This window comes from Vigna unguiculata, chromosome 5, assembly GCF_037176805.1.
Source record: "Vigna unguiculata cultivar grain cowpea cultivar isolate G323 ecotype 2 chromosome 5, ASM3717680v1, whole genome shotgun sequence".
Taxonomy (NCBI): domain Eukaryota; kingdom Viridiplantae; phylum Streptophyta; class Magnoliopsida; order Fabales; family Fabaceae; genus Vigna; species Vigna unguiculata.
The window spans coordinates 53,573,648-53,587,328 of NC_140796.1; the positions used below are offsets into that span (position 1 = coordinate 53,573,648).

At 31.3% G+C, this 13,681-nt stretch overlaps 1 protein-coding gene across 1 annotated transcript; it reads right to left on the minus strand.

Moving 5' to 3' along the window:
• LOC114185810 (beta-galactosidase 1-like) lies at positions 1 to 5,972 on the minus strand. The gene is made up of 19 exons (XM_028073733.2): positions 5,577 to 5,972; positions 5,344 to 5,439; positions 5,114 to 5,226; positions 4,964 to 5,030; positions 4,759 to 4,851; positions 4,456 to 4,599; positions 4,179 to 4,267; positions 3,962 to 4,067; positions 3,790 to 3,877; positions 3,436 to 3,554; positions 3,174 to 3,338; positions 2,722 to 2,900; positions 2,484 to 2,593; positions 2,018 to 2,127; positions 1,764 to 1,874; positions 1,580 to 1,690; positions 1,176 to 1,381; positions 767 to 1,097; positions 1 to 562 (listed from the first exon to the last, which is right to left on the minus strand). Exons 1-19 carry the CDS (start codon positions 5,745 to 5,747, stop codon positions 452 to 454), a joined length of 2,520 nt encoding a protein of 839 aa, XP_027929534.1. The 5' UTR covers positions 5,748 to 5,972; the 3' UTR covers positions 1 to 451.
• Between the last annotated feature and the right edge of the window lie 7,709 nt (positions 5,973 to 13,681).

The window sequence follows — 13,681 nt, forward strand, 5'->3', positions numbered from 1 at the left end:
TAATAAGGAAATCAAAATAACTGAATTTGATGTGTTTAGAAAGTTTCTTACAGAAAAAAAGAAACTAAATGGATGCAGATTACAGTGGACAAATAATATTACAGGAAGCAAGAGGCTTCCACACTAAAAGTCTAAAACACTAGCACATGGACTCAATCAGTTTCGTGTCATCGTGTGCAGAGAAAATCTTTCACCTTTCACCTCTGTATAACATACAAGTATATATACACATGTCCATAATCATCTCAGAAATCTTTGCAGGCTTTCAACCACACGGTGTGTTGTGTTTTCTGCAACTTCACCTTGGTAAAGCCAAATTAATAATGCTTGTGGTGATCACAATTCAGAAGTGTAGACTTTGGTTGACCCAAAAGACTTGTATAGAATAGTGGAGAAAAAATCAATCTGAAGAGTTTAATCTTGATCCTTTTATATCCGAGGTTAAAAATTATCAGGAACAAATAGCTTCCACTGAGAGTTTCTTCATGACATTTGGACAAGGATCTCCTCCAAAATTTTCAGGTGACACCGTTACTGTGCACCAGTTTTGTCCAACACAATTCTGCAACAACAAAGTTATCCTTTAAATGAACCAACCATGTAACAATAACACCATGATCATATCATAAATCAATTATTTGACTAGCAGCAAAAAACTCAGAACGAAAATGTTAAGAAATAGATTTTAAGCCTAACTCAGTATAAGGTTAAGATGTGGGGTTTCCAACAGAAAGCATTCCAAAAGAGAGAAAGCAGAAGGCAATACCCTTTCAAATGCATCATAAGACTTGTGAGCATGGCAACTTCCTTCATGGAAGTTTCCACAAGAACCCAGTGGAGTACCAAAACTGGCAAATTTGATGGATGAGATTTTCTGTCCAGGACTACATGATAAATGAACTTTTGGTCTCACTGGTGGTTTTCCAGCAACTTGCATCTGATAGCTTATAAGGTTAGGCTGCCACTCATAAATATCAGCACACACACTATCTATATCCCTTCTAACCAAAAAGATTCCATTGGGATCTCCACCAAGCTCTTCAAACACAACCAATAAATTTCCTGTAGGTTTTAGCCATGACTGAGGAACATGATACCTGAAATTAACCACCAGTGATTGGTTTATCATCAGCATTACACAGAACTTGAGAGCATGTTATATATTTCTCACTTACCATCTTTGAGAGGCCTCGCCACAGTTGCTTCTGCATTTATTCTCATTATAAGTTCCAGCATAGTCACAATAATCACAGGTACCAGAAGCTTTATAAGCAGGCCAGTAGCGACCAAGATTCTGTCCATTTAACCACACTTGACCTTTTCCCATGCTGTCCATGTCTAAAGCCAACGGTGCAGTCCCAGCTGGTGCATCGAAACTTGTCTGTAACAATATTAAAAAAGATTGTTCCTTTAGGAGAAAACAAGTATAGAGACGATAGAGACTAATTGATTTGATATACTCTAAAATATTCTTATAGAGTCATGGATATGGTAATAGTGTAATGAGATATTTTCAAGATACTCTAACAAGTGAAAGTGCAGCCCAAATGTTGCAGATGTCTTGTGATATATTACTCACTTTGTACCAAGTCAAAGGCTGTCTGCTAGAAAATAAAGATTCCTCGATCCACTCCACTGAGGAACTTCCACTAAGAGAGTGGAGACTCAAGGTTTCACCTTTAAGACCAACCTAAACAAAATACACAGTTAGATCAGCTTCAAGCAAAATCAAGAGTAAGCGTGGTGACAGTTTGAGAAAGAACCTTGTAAGACCATTTCTGCCAAGACAAGTCCCTTCTCCCTTCGTTGAGACCACTTAATGATATTGGTCCAAGAACACCAGCATTCCATGTTTCAAAATGAGGTCCAACATTCTGCATGTTAAATATAGTCATGATCATACTCCACATTTGATGATACTGAAAAAATCAGCTTAGTGTGGCGTGCAAGGGTGCATCTACAATATCTATTGTGTGTGCGTGTGTGTGTGTGAGAGAGAGAGAGAGAGAGCGCGAACCGGGAGTCCAACTGCAACACTCAGAAGAGAGATCTTGTTAACACCAGCTCTTAGCTTCACTCCTTGACTAAATGTTAGTTTAGGGAATTCTAAGCTTCCATATGAAGTTCCTGATCAAAAGGATAATAGGCTCAATTAGAAAGCTACTGAACAACTATTAACTTACAATGTAAAATGGTGAAATTAAACTATTCTGAAAAAGAAAGGTTCAAAGACAACTAGATATATGCTGCTTCATTCCAAGCACAGGGTAAATTACTCAACGAAACCTTGATTCCAACATTGTTTCCATGCAATGTTCTAATTTATTGAACCCTCAAAAGCATACAGTAACTATTTTTAAAGAGTTGCTACTTCTTCCTCTTGGAAGATACTTAGAAAAGATAAGGCAGATAGCTGAAACAATTCTTGTTGATGTGAATTAAGTAATGCTGAAATTTTTAGGCCATCACATTATGCTCCTCACCTGATAGTTGACCATTTATAAAAACATGCAGAGCATGCCCAGCAGAAAACACAGTAAGAATAGGATCCTTTCCGTTTGTCAGAAACCCTTCTCTGGAATCAAGCACAACACTAGAAAAACAGAAGCAAGGCAAGAATAAGATGTGGGAAAAACAAAATAGATAATAAGATTTATCAATTGTGTTCTAACCAACGATTTAAAAAAAAATTGAAGCAGAGTGCAGACTTGTATCACTCACTCTGTAGAGTACCACAAGTAGTCAGATAAATCTCTTGTTGTATTTAATTGCTCTAACAGGCCAGTCATGGTGAAGGAACTATCCTCAGTAGTAGTAGTTTCTTCATTGAATGATAGCCAAGAGAGTCCACCATGAATAGGAACACCAGTCATCTTCATCTGGGCACTCTGAGAACCAACCTGTACAAATATTTTTGAATTTTTATTTTGGCTGAAATCTACACTTAAAAATTTAGAAAAATCTAATTTTTTTTCTTCTTTCCCTTTCACATATGATAGTTTTCAGAAAATTAAAAAGCATATTTGCAGGCAAAACAATAACAGAATACAAAAGGTTACTAAATCCTCTCAACCACATGTGCTTGGCCAAGCTCTTGTGTATCAAAAATCTTCATTGCAAATTACAGATATCATACTTAATCTACTGAAATAAATGTTTTTCCTTTTTCTCACCCTTGCAGTGTTATAAATAGTGTGCTTGCAGTCAGGAAGAATGCTTATAGACCAAGGAGGCAAGTTGTAATGCATACTTCCAAAGGCCACTTTTGCATAAGATTTTGGGTTATAGTTTGCAAGGAATGCAGCACAAGCTCCTGACTTTGCTTTAAACACATGAGCCTAGACATTAAGGATGAAATATAGAAATTCAGTCATGCTATAAAGCATTTTATATAGAATTGATAAATCTCTTCTCACATCACAGAATCAATTTTACCTCTTGATAGTTTCCAATATTTGTTACAGTAGGATCTCCTGATACTAAGGCTGGTTCACACATTTTTATTGCTCTGTGTAAATCCTTCAGATGACCCCACTTTGGTTGCCTGAGCAATCCTGCACAGGGGAACAAACAAAATCAGAATAAATTGCTTTGGATATTTGGATAACATTAAAGGAACAGCAGCCATGTTCTAATTTGTTATGCCTCACAAAATTAAGGAACAAAAGAGGTTTCTATATTATATTTTGATATTTATTCCCTGTAGGTCCTACATAAAAAGCGGAAAAAATATATTATATCATCAGTACTTATAAGTCATATCAGGTATTTTGAATCCTCTGCGCTTACCATATTCATCAAGTGGTGCATCATAATCATAGCTTGTTGCAATAAAGGGACCACCAGCAGTTCGACCAAAGTTTGTTCCCCCATGATACTGAAAGGAACAAAACAAAAGTACTTAGCTGAAAATTTAAAAGGGGTGAGCAAATACATCAGAATCAATATATAAAGAAGTTACCATGTAATAGTTTACAAATGATCCTCCTTTCTGTAGAAACCTTGCCACTGAAAATGCCAAGTCTTCAGCAGGTCGATGAGGAACTGGACCTCCAAACTCCGTAAACCTGCAAGCATAAAAGAGGAATAGAGGGATTGAATAATCATGCAATGTATCTAGCTTGAATGTTTCTTATTCTAATGGAGACCAAAAAAATAAGAAACAAAGGCACCAATACCAGCCAGTCCAAGCTTCTGTCCACATCTTTGGCTTGTAAGCCTTATTTGGAGAGAAATAATCACAGTAGAAGCCATTGCAAGTGTTAATCTGGGAAACATTTTTATTTGAGATTAGAAGTTGAATGCTCGGAGGCATAAAGGAAAACACCAAGAACAGAAAAATGAAGTTTCAAACATGACCCTGTCTAGTATCCCTCCCAGGAAAAAGACAGTAGAGAGACGAGTCTACACAAGATAAAAACATTTTCTCACAAAATACAGTTCATCTAAACTTACAAGAGGATCAGGAGTATCATCCTGCTTGCACATGATCCATGGAACACCAGTACCAAGTCCCATAGCCATCTCTGCTGCCCAATTAGTATAAGATTTACCCGCAGCACCAATTTCATACTCTACAGGTCCATATTCATTTTCAATCTGTACAAAGACACAGTAGTAAAGATAACAGTCTTAGTACACATCTCCACTCTAGTCAAGGAATGAAAAGTTAATCACTATCTAAAATATAACATATACAATGCAATTTTAAGCAAGTGATTCGATTAAGTAGATCACTAGCAGCATATTTTTTCCTACCTGTGACATAATTATTGGACCTCCCTGAGACTCGTATAACCTCTCCGCTTTCATCAAATCAACAATCTTCGTGGTAAATTTTTGCATTTGATTCTTTATTGTAGCAGTGCAAAAAACAAGTAGTTATTAGAAGGTACTCACAGTGAAAAAGAAAAGATTGAGAAGATTTACCGATTCTTAAGGATGAAGGAAATTGGAATCTAACCTTAAAAGGTTCATTGTCTGTTCTGAAGCTGATTCCTGGAATGTACTTTAGCCAAACGGGGAAACCCCTGAAAACCAATCAAAAGAAATCTGTTAAGACATTTCTAATTTCAGAGGCACCAAAGTTTCTGCAACGAACAAGTTACACTACCCAAAGTTCCACTCAGCACACACATAAGGACCAATCCTGAGATTAACATAAAGGCCTGCTTGCTGCACCAGCTTTATGAACTTCACCAGATCATAGTTCCCCTCAAAATAATACTGCGGCAATCAAGAAAGCAACAACATTGATTATTCCACAATTCACATACTAACCGGGCAGTGTCCAAGCAATGCAAGAAAGAAAAACCAGAGCCATTATTTAGTACTTTGAGTTACCTTGCCAGGTGAAGGCTCGTGCCCATTCCAGAAAACGTAAGTCTGAATCACATCCAACCCTCCCTCCTTGGCCTTCTGAATAAGATCTGGCCACATCTGAAAACAAAGAAACCCCACGAGTTAAAAATGCAAAAAGGGAGAAACTTTAAGGCACCCATTTGAGAAAAAGAAGAAAATATGAGGACCCCGAAGCACATTTGAGAGTAACAACAACATTAGTAACAAAACAATACCTCAGGGGTGCTCCTTGGGTAATGAATGGATCCAGAAATGAGGATCCTTCTCTGGCCATTAATGGTGATAGCCTTTGAGTCATACGACACTGAGGCCTGAGCAGAAGCAATGAGAGAACAAACAAGAAGAAGCACCACGTTCCACATTATGAGCTTGAAGCACATCACCATGATTCACCTTGATGCTACTGGTTATTCTATTCTAAGCCCACAGAGGGAAGTAACTAGGAAGTGGCTTTGGTGGCTTTGGTTCCCTTCTTTCTCTCTCTCACTCTCTCTCCCTTATTATTGTTATTCCTTTCCTTTTTGCAAAATGATGATCAGAATAAAATAATTAAAATAACTGAGGCTGGAACTTTGCATAAAATATAGTTACAATTTTCTCTGTGACTTTAATTTGAAGATGTTTTTTGGTACGAAATGGAGGTACTGCTTTTAAAGGCTGAGTTCAGCAGTGAACTGGTTGGATTTGGAGCAAGAGTGGGACCCACTTGAGTGAACTTTGGGACCCACATACTTGTCCTTACGCACACCTGACTCGGACCTAAGCTTGAACCAATCTTTTTTTTTTGTTTTTCACCTTTCATTTTCTCTTGCCTTTTCCGCCCCTTAATAATTAATAATAATAATCTCCGTAATTTATTCGATGTAGTGGAATATTTATCGAAGAGATGGAACTAAAATTAAAAGCGCGTTTGGGTAGTAAGAAGCAAGTTGCCCCAAAACCAGATTTTAGTTACCACTTTCTTTTTGCGACAAGGTGAAAGATTCCCCAGCCAATCCCATTCTGGTCGGTTCATATTTTCTGTCATATGTTTTCTGTTCCACTTAGCTTCTTTCCCACGCGCCTCCGATCATCGTGACGTCCACTGCGTCAAGTTAACCTTGATTTTAATTTAATTTACACAAAATTTAGATATGTCTTTAATAATATCACTATGTTTTAATGAGATTTTATATAAATAATTAGGTTTCACACATGAATGACCCCTTTTGGTTGTGATTATGCGGTCATTTATTCCGAATTATATGTTAGGAATCAAGTATGAGTTTAAGTCTCACATTTATCATATATGAGAAAGTAAAGCACCATAAGATCAAGACCCATAAATCCATCGCTTTAAGGTTTTGGATTGAGAGTAGTGTCAATGTCTTATGTGATTAGACTCAAGTCTCATAAAACCTAACAAGTGGTATCAGAACCAATGGTTATAAAATTGTGTATATGATATTTGTATTATACATACATGTACAAGACATAATATCATTTTTAACTCCAAAACCTGCAATGATGTTATGTGTCTTTATTTTTATATAGTGTTTAACTTTATCAATTATATCCAATATAAGACTTTTAACTTATATTTAAACTATTTCTGACTATTCCAATATCAACTATAGAAATTAATTATTTAAAAATATTATTTTTTTCCAAATTACAATTATCTATTTTGATGTGTCATTAATTTTCCTTTTTATTCGATTCTTCTTTCATGTCTCTCCCCCAAATCCTAGTGATGTGTGTTTTATAGGATGATTAGTTAGTTATTTTAACCGTTTAATGACAACTATTTTTTAAAGTAAGTATAATTGAAATGGAATAATCACAAAGAAATATTAAGATACAACTTTAATAATGGGAGTGAGATGAGCATAAAATTATTTACAGGCTTTTTAATTATTACTTTTTTAACAGCACTGACTAATTATTTCTCCGCCCACTTATGTTCACCGCACTAATAATTAGCACGTGTTAGGTTTGCTTCTTTATCCCACGTTAATATACTTTTATTTTGTTTTTATTTTCAAATTAGTTTTTTTTTTAAATTGAAAATGAAAAACAACCTTGTATTTTCTCTCTATGTTAAAGGCCATAAATAAAATACATGAAAACAAAACAACACAAAGAGATAGTGTGTAATTTATAACTGATTAACGAACAAAATATATATATATATATATATATATATATATATATATATATATATATAATTGTTTTAAAGACGGTGCAACAGAAATTTGGATAAGTTTTGCTTGGATTGGAAGGTATTGGGAACCATTGCAGAATAAATTAAAATTTCTATTATTCACAATTACCCAAACTCATCTTCTGTCAGAAAATATGCAGTGGATTTGTGTCGGAAAATCCCAGATGCAAATCTAGATGTTGTGAAACTGTGTAATTAATCATCACCATAACCAAATGTATAATTTAAATTGCTGAATTTTGTTATAGAGGTATAATTTTAGTGCATGTTTAACGTCGGAGATATTCAAAATTAATTTTGATAATCAAAATCATATTGATAAATTATTTAGAAAATTTTAAAAATAAAATTTAAGATGGTAAATTTATATTTAGAAGAAATAACTATTTCTGGTTTCTCCATTAATTCAAATCGATTTGAAAAAATCAATTCCACTATACACTCATCCAAACACAAAATTTATAAGTGAAATACATTTTGAAGGACATTGTTTAAACAAATATCACCAAAAGCACTTAAAAGATGTGTTATGTAGTGGGACACTGTCTTTGTGGTGAAGGCAAATAGATGTGAAAGTGAAACATAAACAACGTCAACTCCAAGCATCAAACTTTTGTTAATAGCATAAGATGTGTGTTTAATTGAATTTCTAAATAGTTTGATTTTGTTTTTTATAAAGATATATTGATGTATTTAATAAAAATTAAACATTAAGTAAAATATTGTATTTAATTAAATTAGCAATGTTTTTGAGAAAGTGATAAGATTGAATTCAATGGAAATTATAGAAGATAAAAAAAACTACATAATATTTAATATCATATAATTTTGATGAATGATTTTGTTGATTGAAATTTTTATTTTTTATATGTATTTATAAATACATTTTTTCTTAAACGACCATGAGTAAATAGATGGAATTTGTTGTTTTCCTTTTCACCCTTTTCAAGTAAAAGTAAAGCTATGATTTTTTTACATTTAATGGGTTTTTGTTATTTTTCTACAACCAATATTTAAGATATTGTTTTTATCATAGGAAAGAAAGTCACTCTCTCCCTCTAATATTATTTTAGAAAAAAAAAAGTTATATAAAAAAAAATGTCAACACAACAAAAAGTATCTCTTTATATATATATTATAATATATATTATAGATATACAAATTAAAATATATAAAATGGAAGTTATATATAAACTGTTTGCTTTTAGTATAACATAAACAACACAGACAATAGATATATAATACACGGATAAATACTGTCTTAAATTTATACAAGACAGTTTCCATTTTTTAAGTTTTTTTAAAATAATATAAAAACAATTACAATAATTCATTTTTTCATGTATTACTACACTTATTCGTAAATAATTTTTGTCGATGAACATTACGAGCATAAAAATAATTTAGTTTGAATAAATTTAAAATTTATCGCATGTAATAAGAATCATGAATTATCTCACAATTCATCGATGACTTGTCATTTTATCAAAATAAAAAAATGGAAAATATGTGAAATCACGTCAAATTTGTGACAAAAGTTACACTTTGTGAAATATAAATAAACTTTATCTATTATATACGTGAAGGTAGGATTTTTCTTATTCACACTCACTACATTTTTGAAATTCTGAAAATTACATTACTAACATAGTTGTTTTATTATGTAGATCGTCTTACTTGTAGGACTTTGATACAAAAAGTTATTTATTAGTTAATGTATTGATTTTTGAACCCTACAAACACATTTGAGAGGCAATAATGTGGGGTTGTTAGAGTAAGGAGTGAGATAATGGCTATGGAAGTGAAGTTTTTGAGATGAAAGATACCCTAATCACTTGCTATGCAGTAGTTGGTGATAGCTGTGATCTATTTATTTAGGTTCTAAAGGACACATGGACCCAATTTTGGGCCATTTGCCCTTACTTTTTATGACCAACGATACCATTTATTGGAAGCTAACACAAAGCCAGCTAATATATTCTATTTCAACCACAAACCCTAAATTAATGTAATGCCTATATTCATCTCATCACATTTATAAACTCACCACAATCTTTTCTCCGACAATGAGTCAATTATATACTACATTGTGATCAACAACAAGTCCAGATTTTTTATTGCTTTTTTATTTTCTATTGAGCTTTAAAAATACATTGTATTAATATTTTAAATATTTTTTTAATATATTTTAAAACATCAAAATTAATAATAATCAATATATTATAGAAACACAATAAAAAATTTAATAAAAAATTCAAATTTTATCAATAACCAATTGAGTAGACCCAACCAATAAACACACTCACTGTGTCTAATTTAATTGCATTCACTTATTTTATGATTAATTCCGATATCCAGTTAATTTTAAGAGTTATAATAAATCTTATATAAATCAATCATTTCCAACTGTAAAACAATAATTAAATGAATATCAATTTATTTTACATAATTAATTTCAGAAATTATATTAAAATTTTAAATTTACAACAATTAACAAACACTTCTTTCAAATTAAATACATATTAATATTAATTTTTAGTAAATAGATGTAATAATAAATAGTAATCAAATTTGTATTCAATTATATATCTATATAATTATCAATAAAGTTTAAACAAAATCACTATAAACTAAATTTTTTTTATTATACTAAAAATAAATTATGTAAATGTTTATTATATTTAAGCCACTACTTTCGCATAACATTAATAGGTAATAATATTATTTTTCACGATAATTTGGAAGTTTAATAAAGATACGTGCAAAAAATGTTTATTGATGGTTTGTTTCTAGTGTATTTTTCTTTTAAATCCCTAAAATCATTTTTTATTTTTTTTAAAGAACTGGACTATCATTTAAATATTTTTCCCCATATATTTACATTTTTACATTATTTTTGTTTGCATTTACGCACTCATCAACAAAAATTACTGTTGGAGTATATGGTCCCCGATGGGCCATTACCTATGGCCCATTATTTCTTTTATTTGGACTTTATCAATTTCAACTTACTTAATTCTGTTCTATTCTATGATCTACTCTATGTGGTCTTTCAATAGAAGTTGTACCTTGTTTGAAAATTCAAAATCAAGGCTACCAAAAAAACTCATCAACATTTCGTTTCTTTTAGAAGATTTTATATAGAGATAAAATAAAAGCAATAAGCTATTTTCACATTTTCAATTAATTACTAAACTGGGCACGTGTAACTTTTTTTTTTATCAGTTTACTTAGTACACAACATCATAGTATATACTTTGCTGATGTTTAGGTTATGTCAATAAAAAAGTGAAAATGTTACCTATGTTGAAAACACAAAGGGAATGCGAAGACTTGTAGTACTTATCTGAAGGGATGAAAAATTTAGGGCAGAAAAGGATGAGAATGACACATAAGCAGAATATGCAGAGACATTATCGAATCCATAGGAACAGTGTTGTATTAAGTGTTGGCAAAGACAAAAATGGTTTGGGACAAGGTTTTTGGATTATATATTTTTTTTTATACTTGAGTTGTGATTATTAAAAAATTGTGATCATAGATATATATAATATTAATTTTGTCCATATAAAATATTTGATATCACTTTTAATTTAAAATTGAAAGACAATAAAATTATAAATTTTTATTTTTATATAATATTTAATTTTATCTCTTTTATCTAATTTAAAATTTTGATGTAATATATGAGGAAACTATACACATCCACAATCATAGGAAGGTATATCAAAAAGGATGAGCTTGCCACATACATTCTGTGGTGGCATTGTTGTTCTCCCACTCACCATTCTTAGCCACTGGATTTGATGTTAGGACCCAATGCTTAGTACAACACCACATGTGGTTACTTTAATGTGTGGGTCCAAAAAGTGCACCACTGTGGGACACATGATCAAGGGTCACTAACAATAACAATTCTTTAACATTTTTTCCATGTGTGAATTTGATTTTCGGTCTATTTTTAATTCCTCAAACAAATTCATTCTAAGCTTTTATCATATAAAGAGAACGATAGAACATGCTAAATAAAAGGCAAAAGACAAATAAGGAGAGTTAAGATTAAGCGTTTACTACCGGATCAAAAATTTTAGTTAATAGTTGATATGTAACTCTTTCTATTTATATTTAAGAATATAACAGTTTAAACGTTTTACAATTATGATTCGACCAATCTGATCTTTATTACAAAACAATTAATACCATATAAAGTAAATTCAGGAACAAGAAATAACAACATACAAATAGAAATACAAAAATTGTGTAAGGGGTTTCTTTTTAGTTGAAACGTGTCTATCGTGCATTTCTCTCTCGCACTACCTACGTTTATTTTAAAGTTTGAGCATGCATGTGATTTACTTTTCAAAATTTAAAATTGGGATAGAGATCATGGTGCTGGCTTTGCAATGATCTATTCATTTGACTGAAATTTCAAAGCAAAAACAATCACTTTTCTGGTTTTTCTATTTTTAGTTTATTGTGAAGTGTTGTTGGGGTGGTAGATGTCATGAGTTTTCCTAACGCTAAGACAATTTGACTTTCTGTTGTCTCACTCTCCTAAAGCTAAAAAGCAAGCACTGTTTAATCGGTGCATCGTGGATGTTTATTTTTGGATAATATGTCGGTAGATATTTAATTATAGAAACACAATATTATCATAATCATCAAATTTCGCTAGATTGCGAAGAGTATCAAGTATCTCTATCCTCATCAACCACTATTTCTTTTGTCCCTCATAAACAAACTTTTTAAATAAGTTACTCTAATTTATAATTATTATAAAGTTTAAATATGTTTTTACTTCATAAATTTTTACCTAAAATTATAATTTATTTTTATCAAAATTTTTAATATATTTTGTTCGTTAAATTTTAAAAATAAATGAATATAACAATTTTGTCTAATTATGCTAAATTTTATTGATGTATCGATATGTAACAACTCAAAAATTTGATATGAAAAATATTTGACACATAAAAAAATTTAATATAATTGGATTGAAATGACTATATCCATTATTTTAATGTTTAAAAATAAAAATATATCAATAAGATACGAATGAATTCAAATTTTTCGTAAAAGTTTAAGAAGTAAAAACTTATTTAAACATAATTTTCTAGGAATCATACATATGAAACATACTCAAGAATATGACATCGAACTTATCCTATTCTTTTCATCATATTTATCTAGCTGTCATGACTCGTTATGTACATATATACCTGACCTGTTTAAATTTATGGTTTGTGAAAGAAAAGTTGTGTACTTAAAGAGCATAAGGAACTTGGCCTGGTTAATCCTCATGATTGAGACTTGTTTCCCATAAATAATCCTTATCTATAACCTGAACATCATGTACTAGTTCAAATCTTCAGGCCACTTTTGTTATGTCTGTCAGGAACCAAGATGTTTGACTGTATCATATTTAGTTGGCATAATACTTGCATTTTTGGTTCAACAATTGTGTCAGAATATTATATGCTAAATGTTATGTTCTTAAAAGGTTTTGAAGTTCTGGGCCAAAGAAACCACTTATGGAAAACTCAATAAGCAACTTGTTCTTTTCCTATGACTCATGTTGATTTGGGACCAACCTGTTCTTCTAAACACTGTACATTTTTAGCTAAATGTCATTCGTCATAGTCACTGACTCAATGAACCAAATGTTCAAGTTCAATTAACCACACAAAATTGTGCATGAGGATAGCGTTGGCCAAGTTGTACAACTGGGACCATCCTATAAAAGAAAACAAATTCTGCAATTGCTTATGAAAAGGTAAAAGAGCATTCTCTTTATGTGATAATGATGCTGCACAGTGTTTCACTCAGCTTCTCTATATACAAATTGCATTAATTTTCTTGAGGTAAGAGTGTAATGTAAAACAACTAAGATTGCAAAGGTACTTTATGTGAACTCGAGAGAGAATTTGGATTCACAGATTATTTTTTTTTTGTGCATCTTGTGCCTTCAAAATTAACTGATAATCATTAATTTTAAAGTATTAAAATATATTAAAGATATTTAAAATATTAATATATTGTATTTTTAAGGATTAAATATATTTTTGATCCCTTATTTTTCAGTAAATTTTGAAATTAGTTTATTTCAAAATTTTGGAC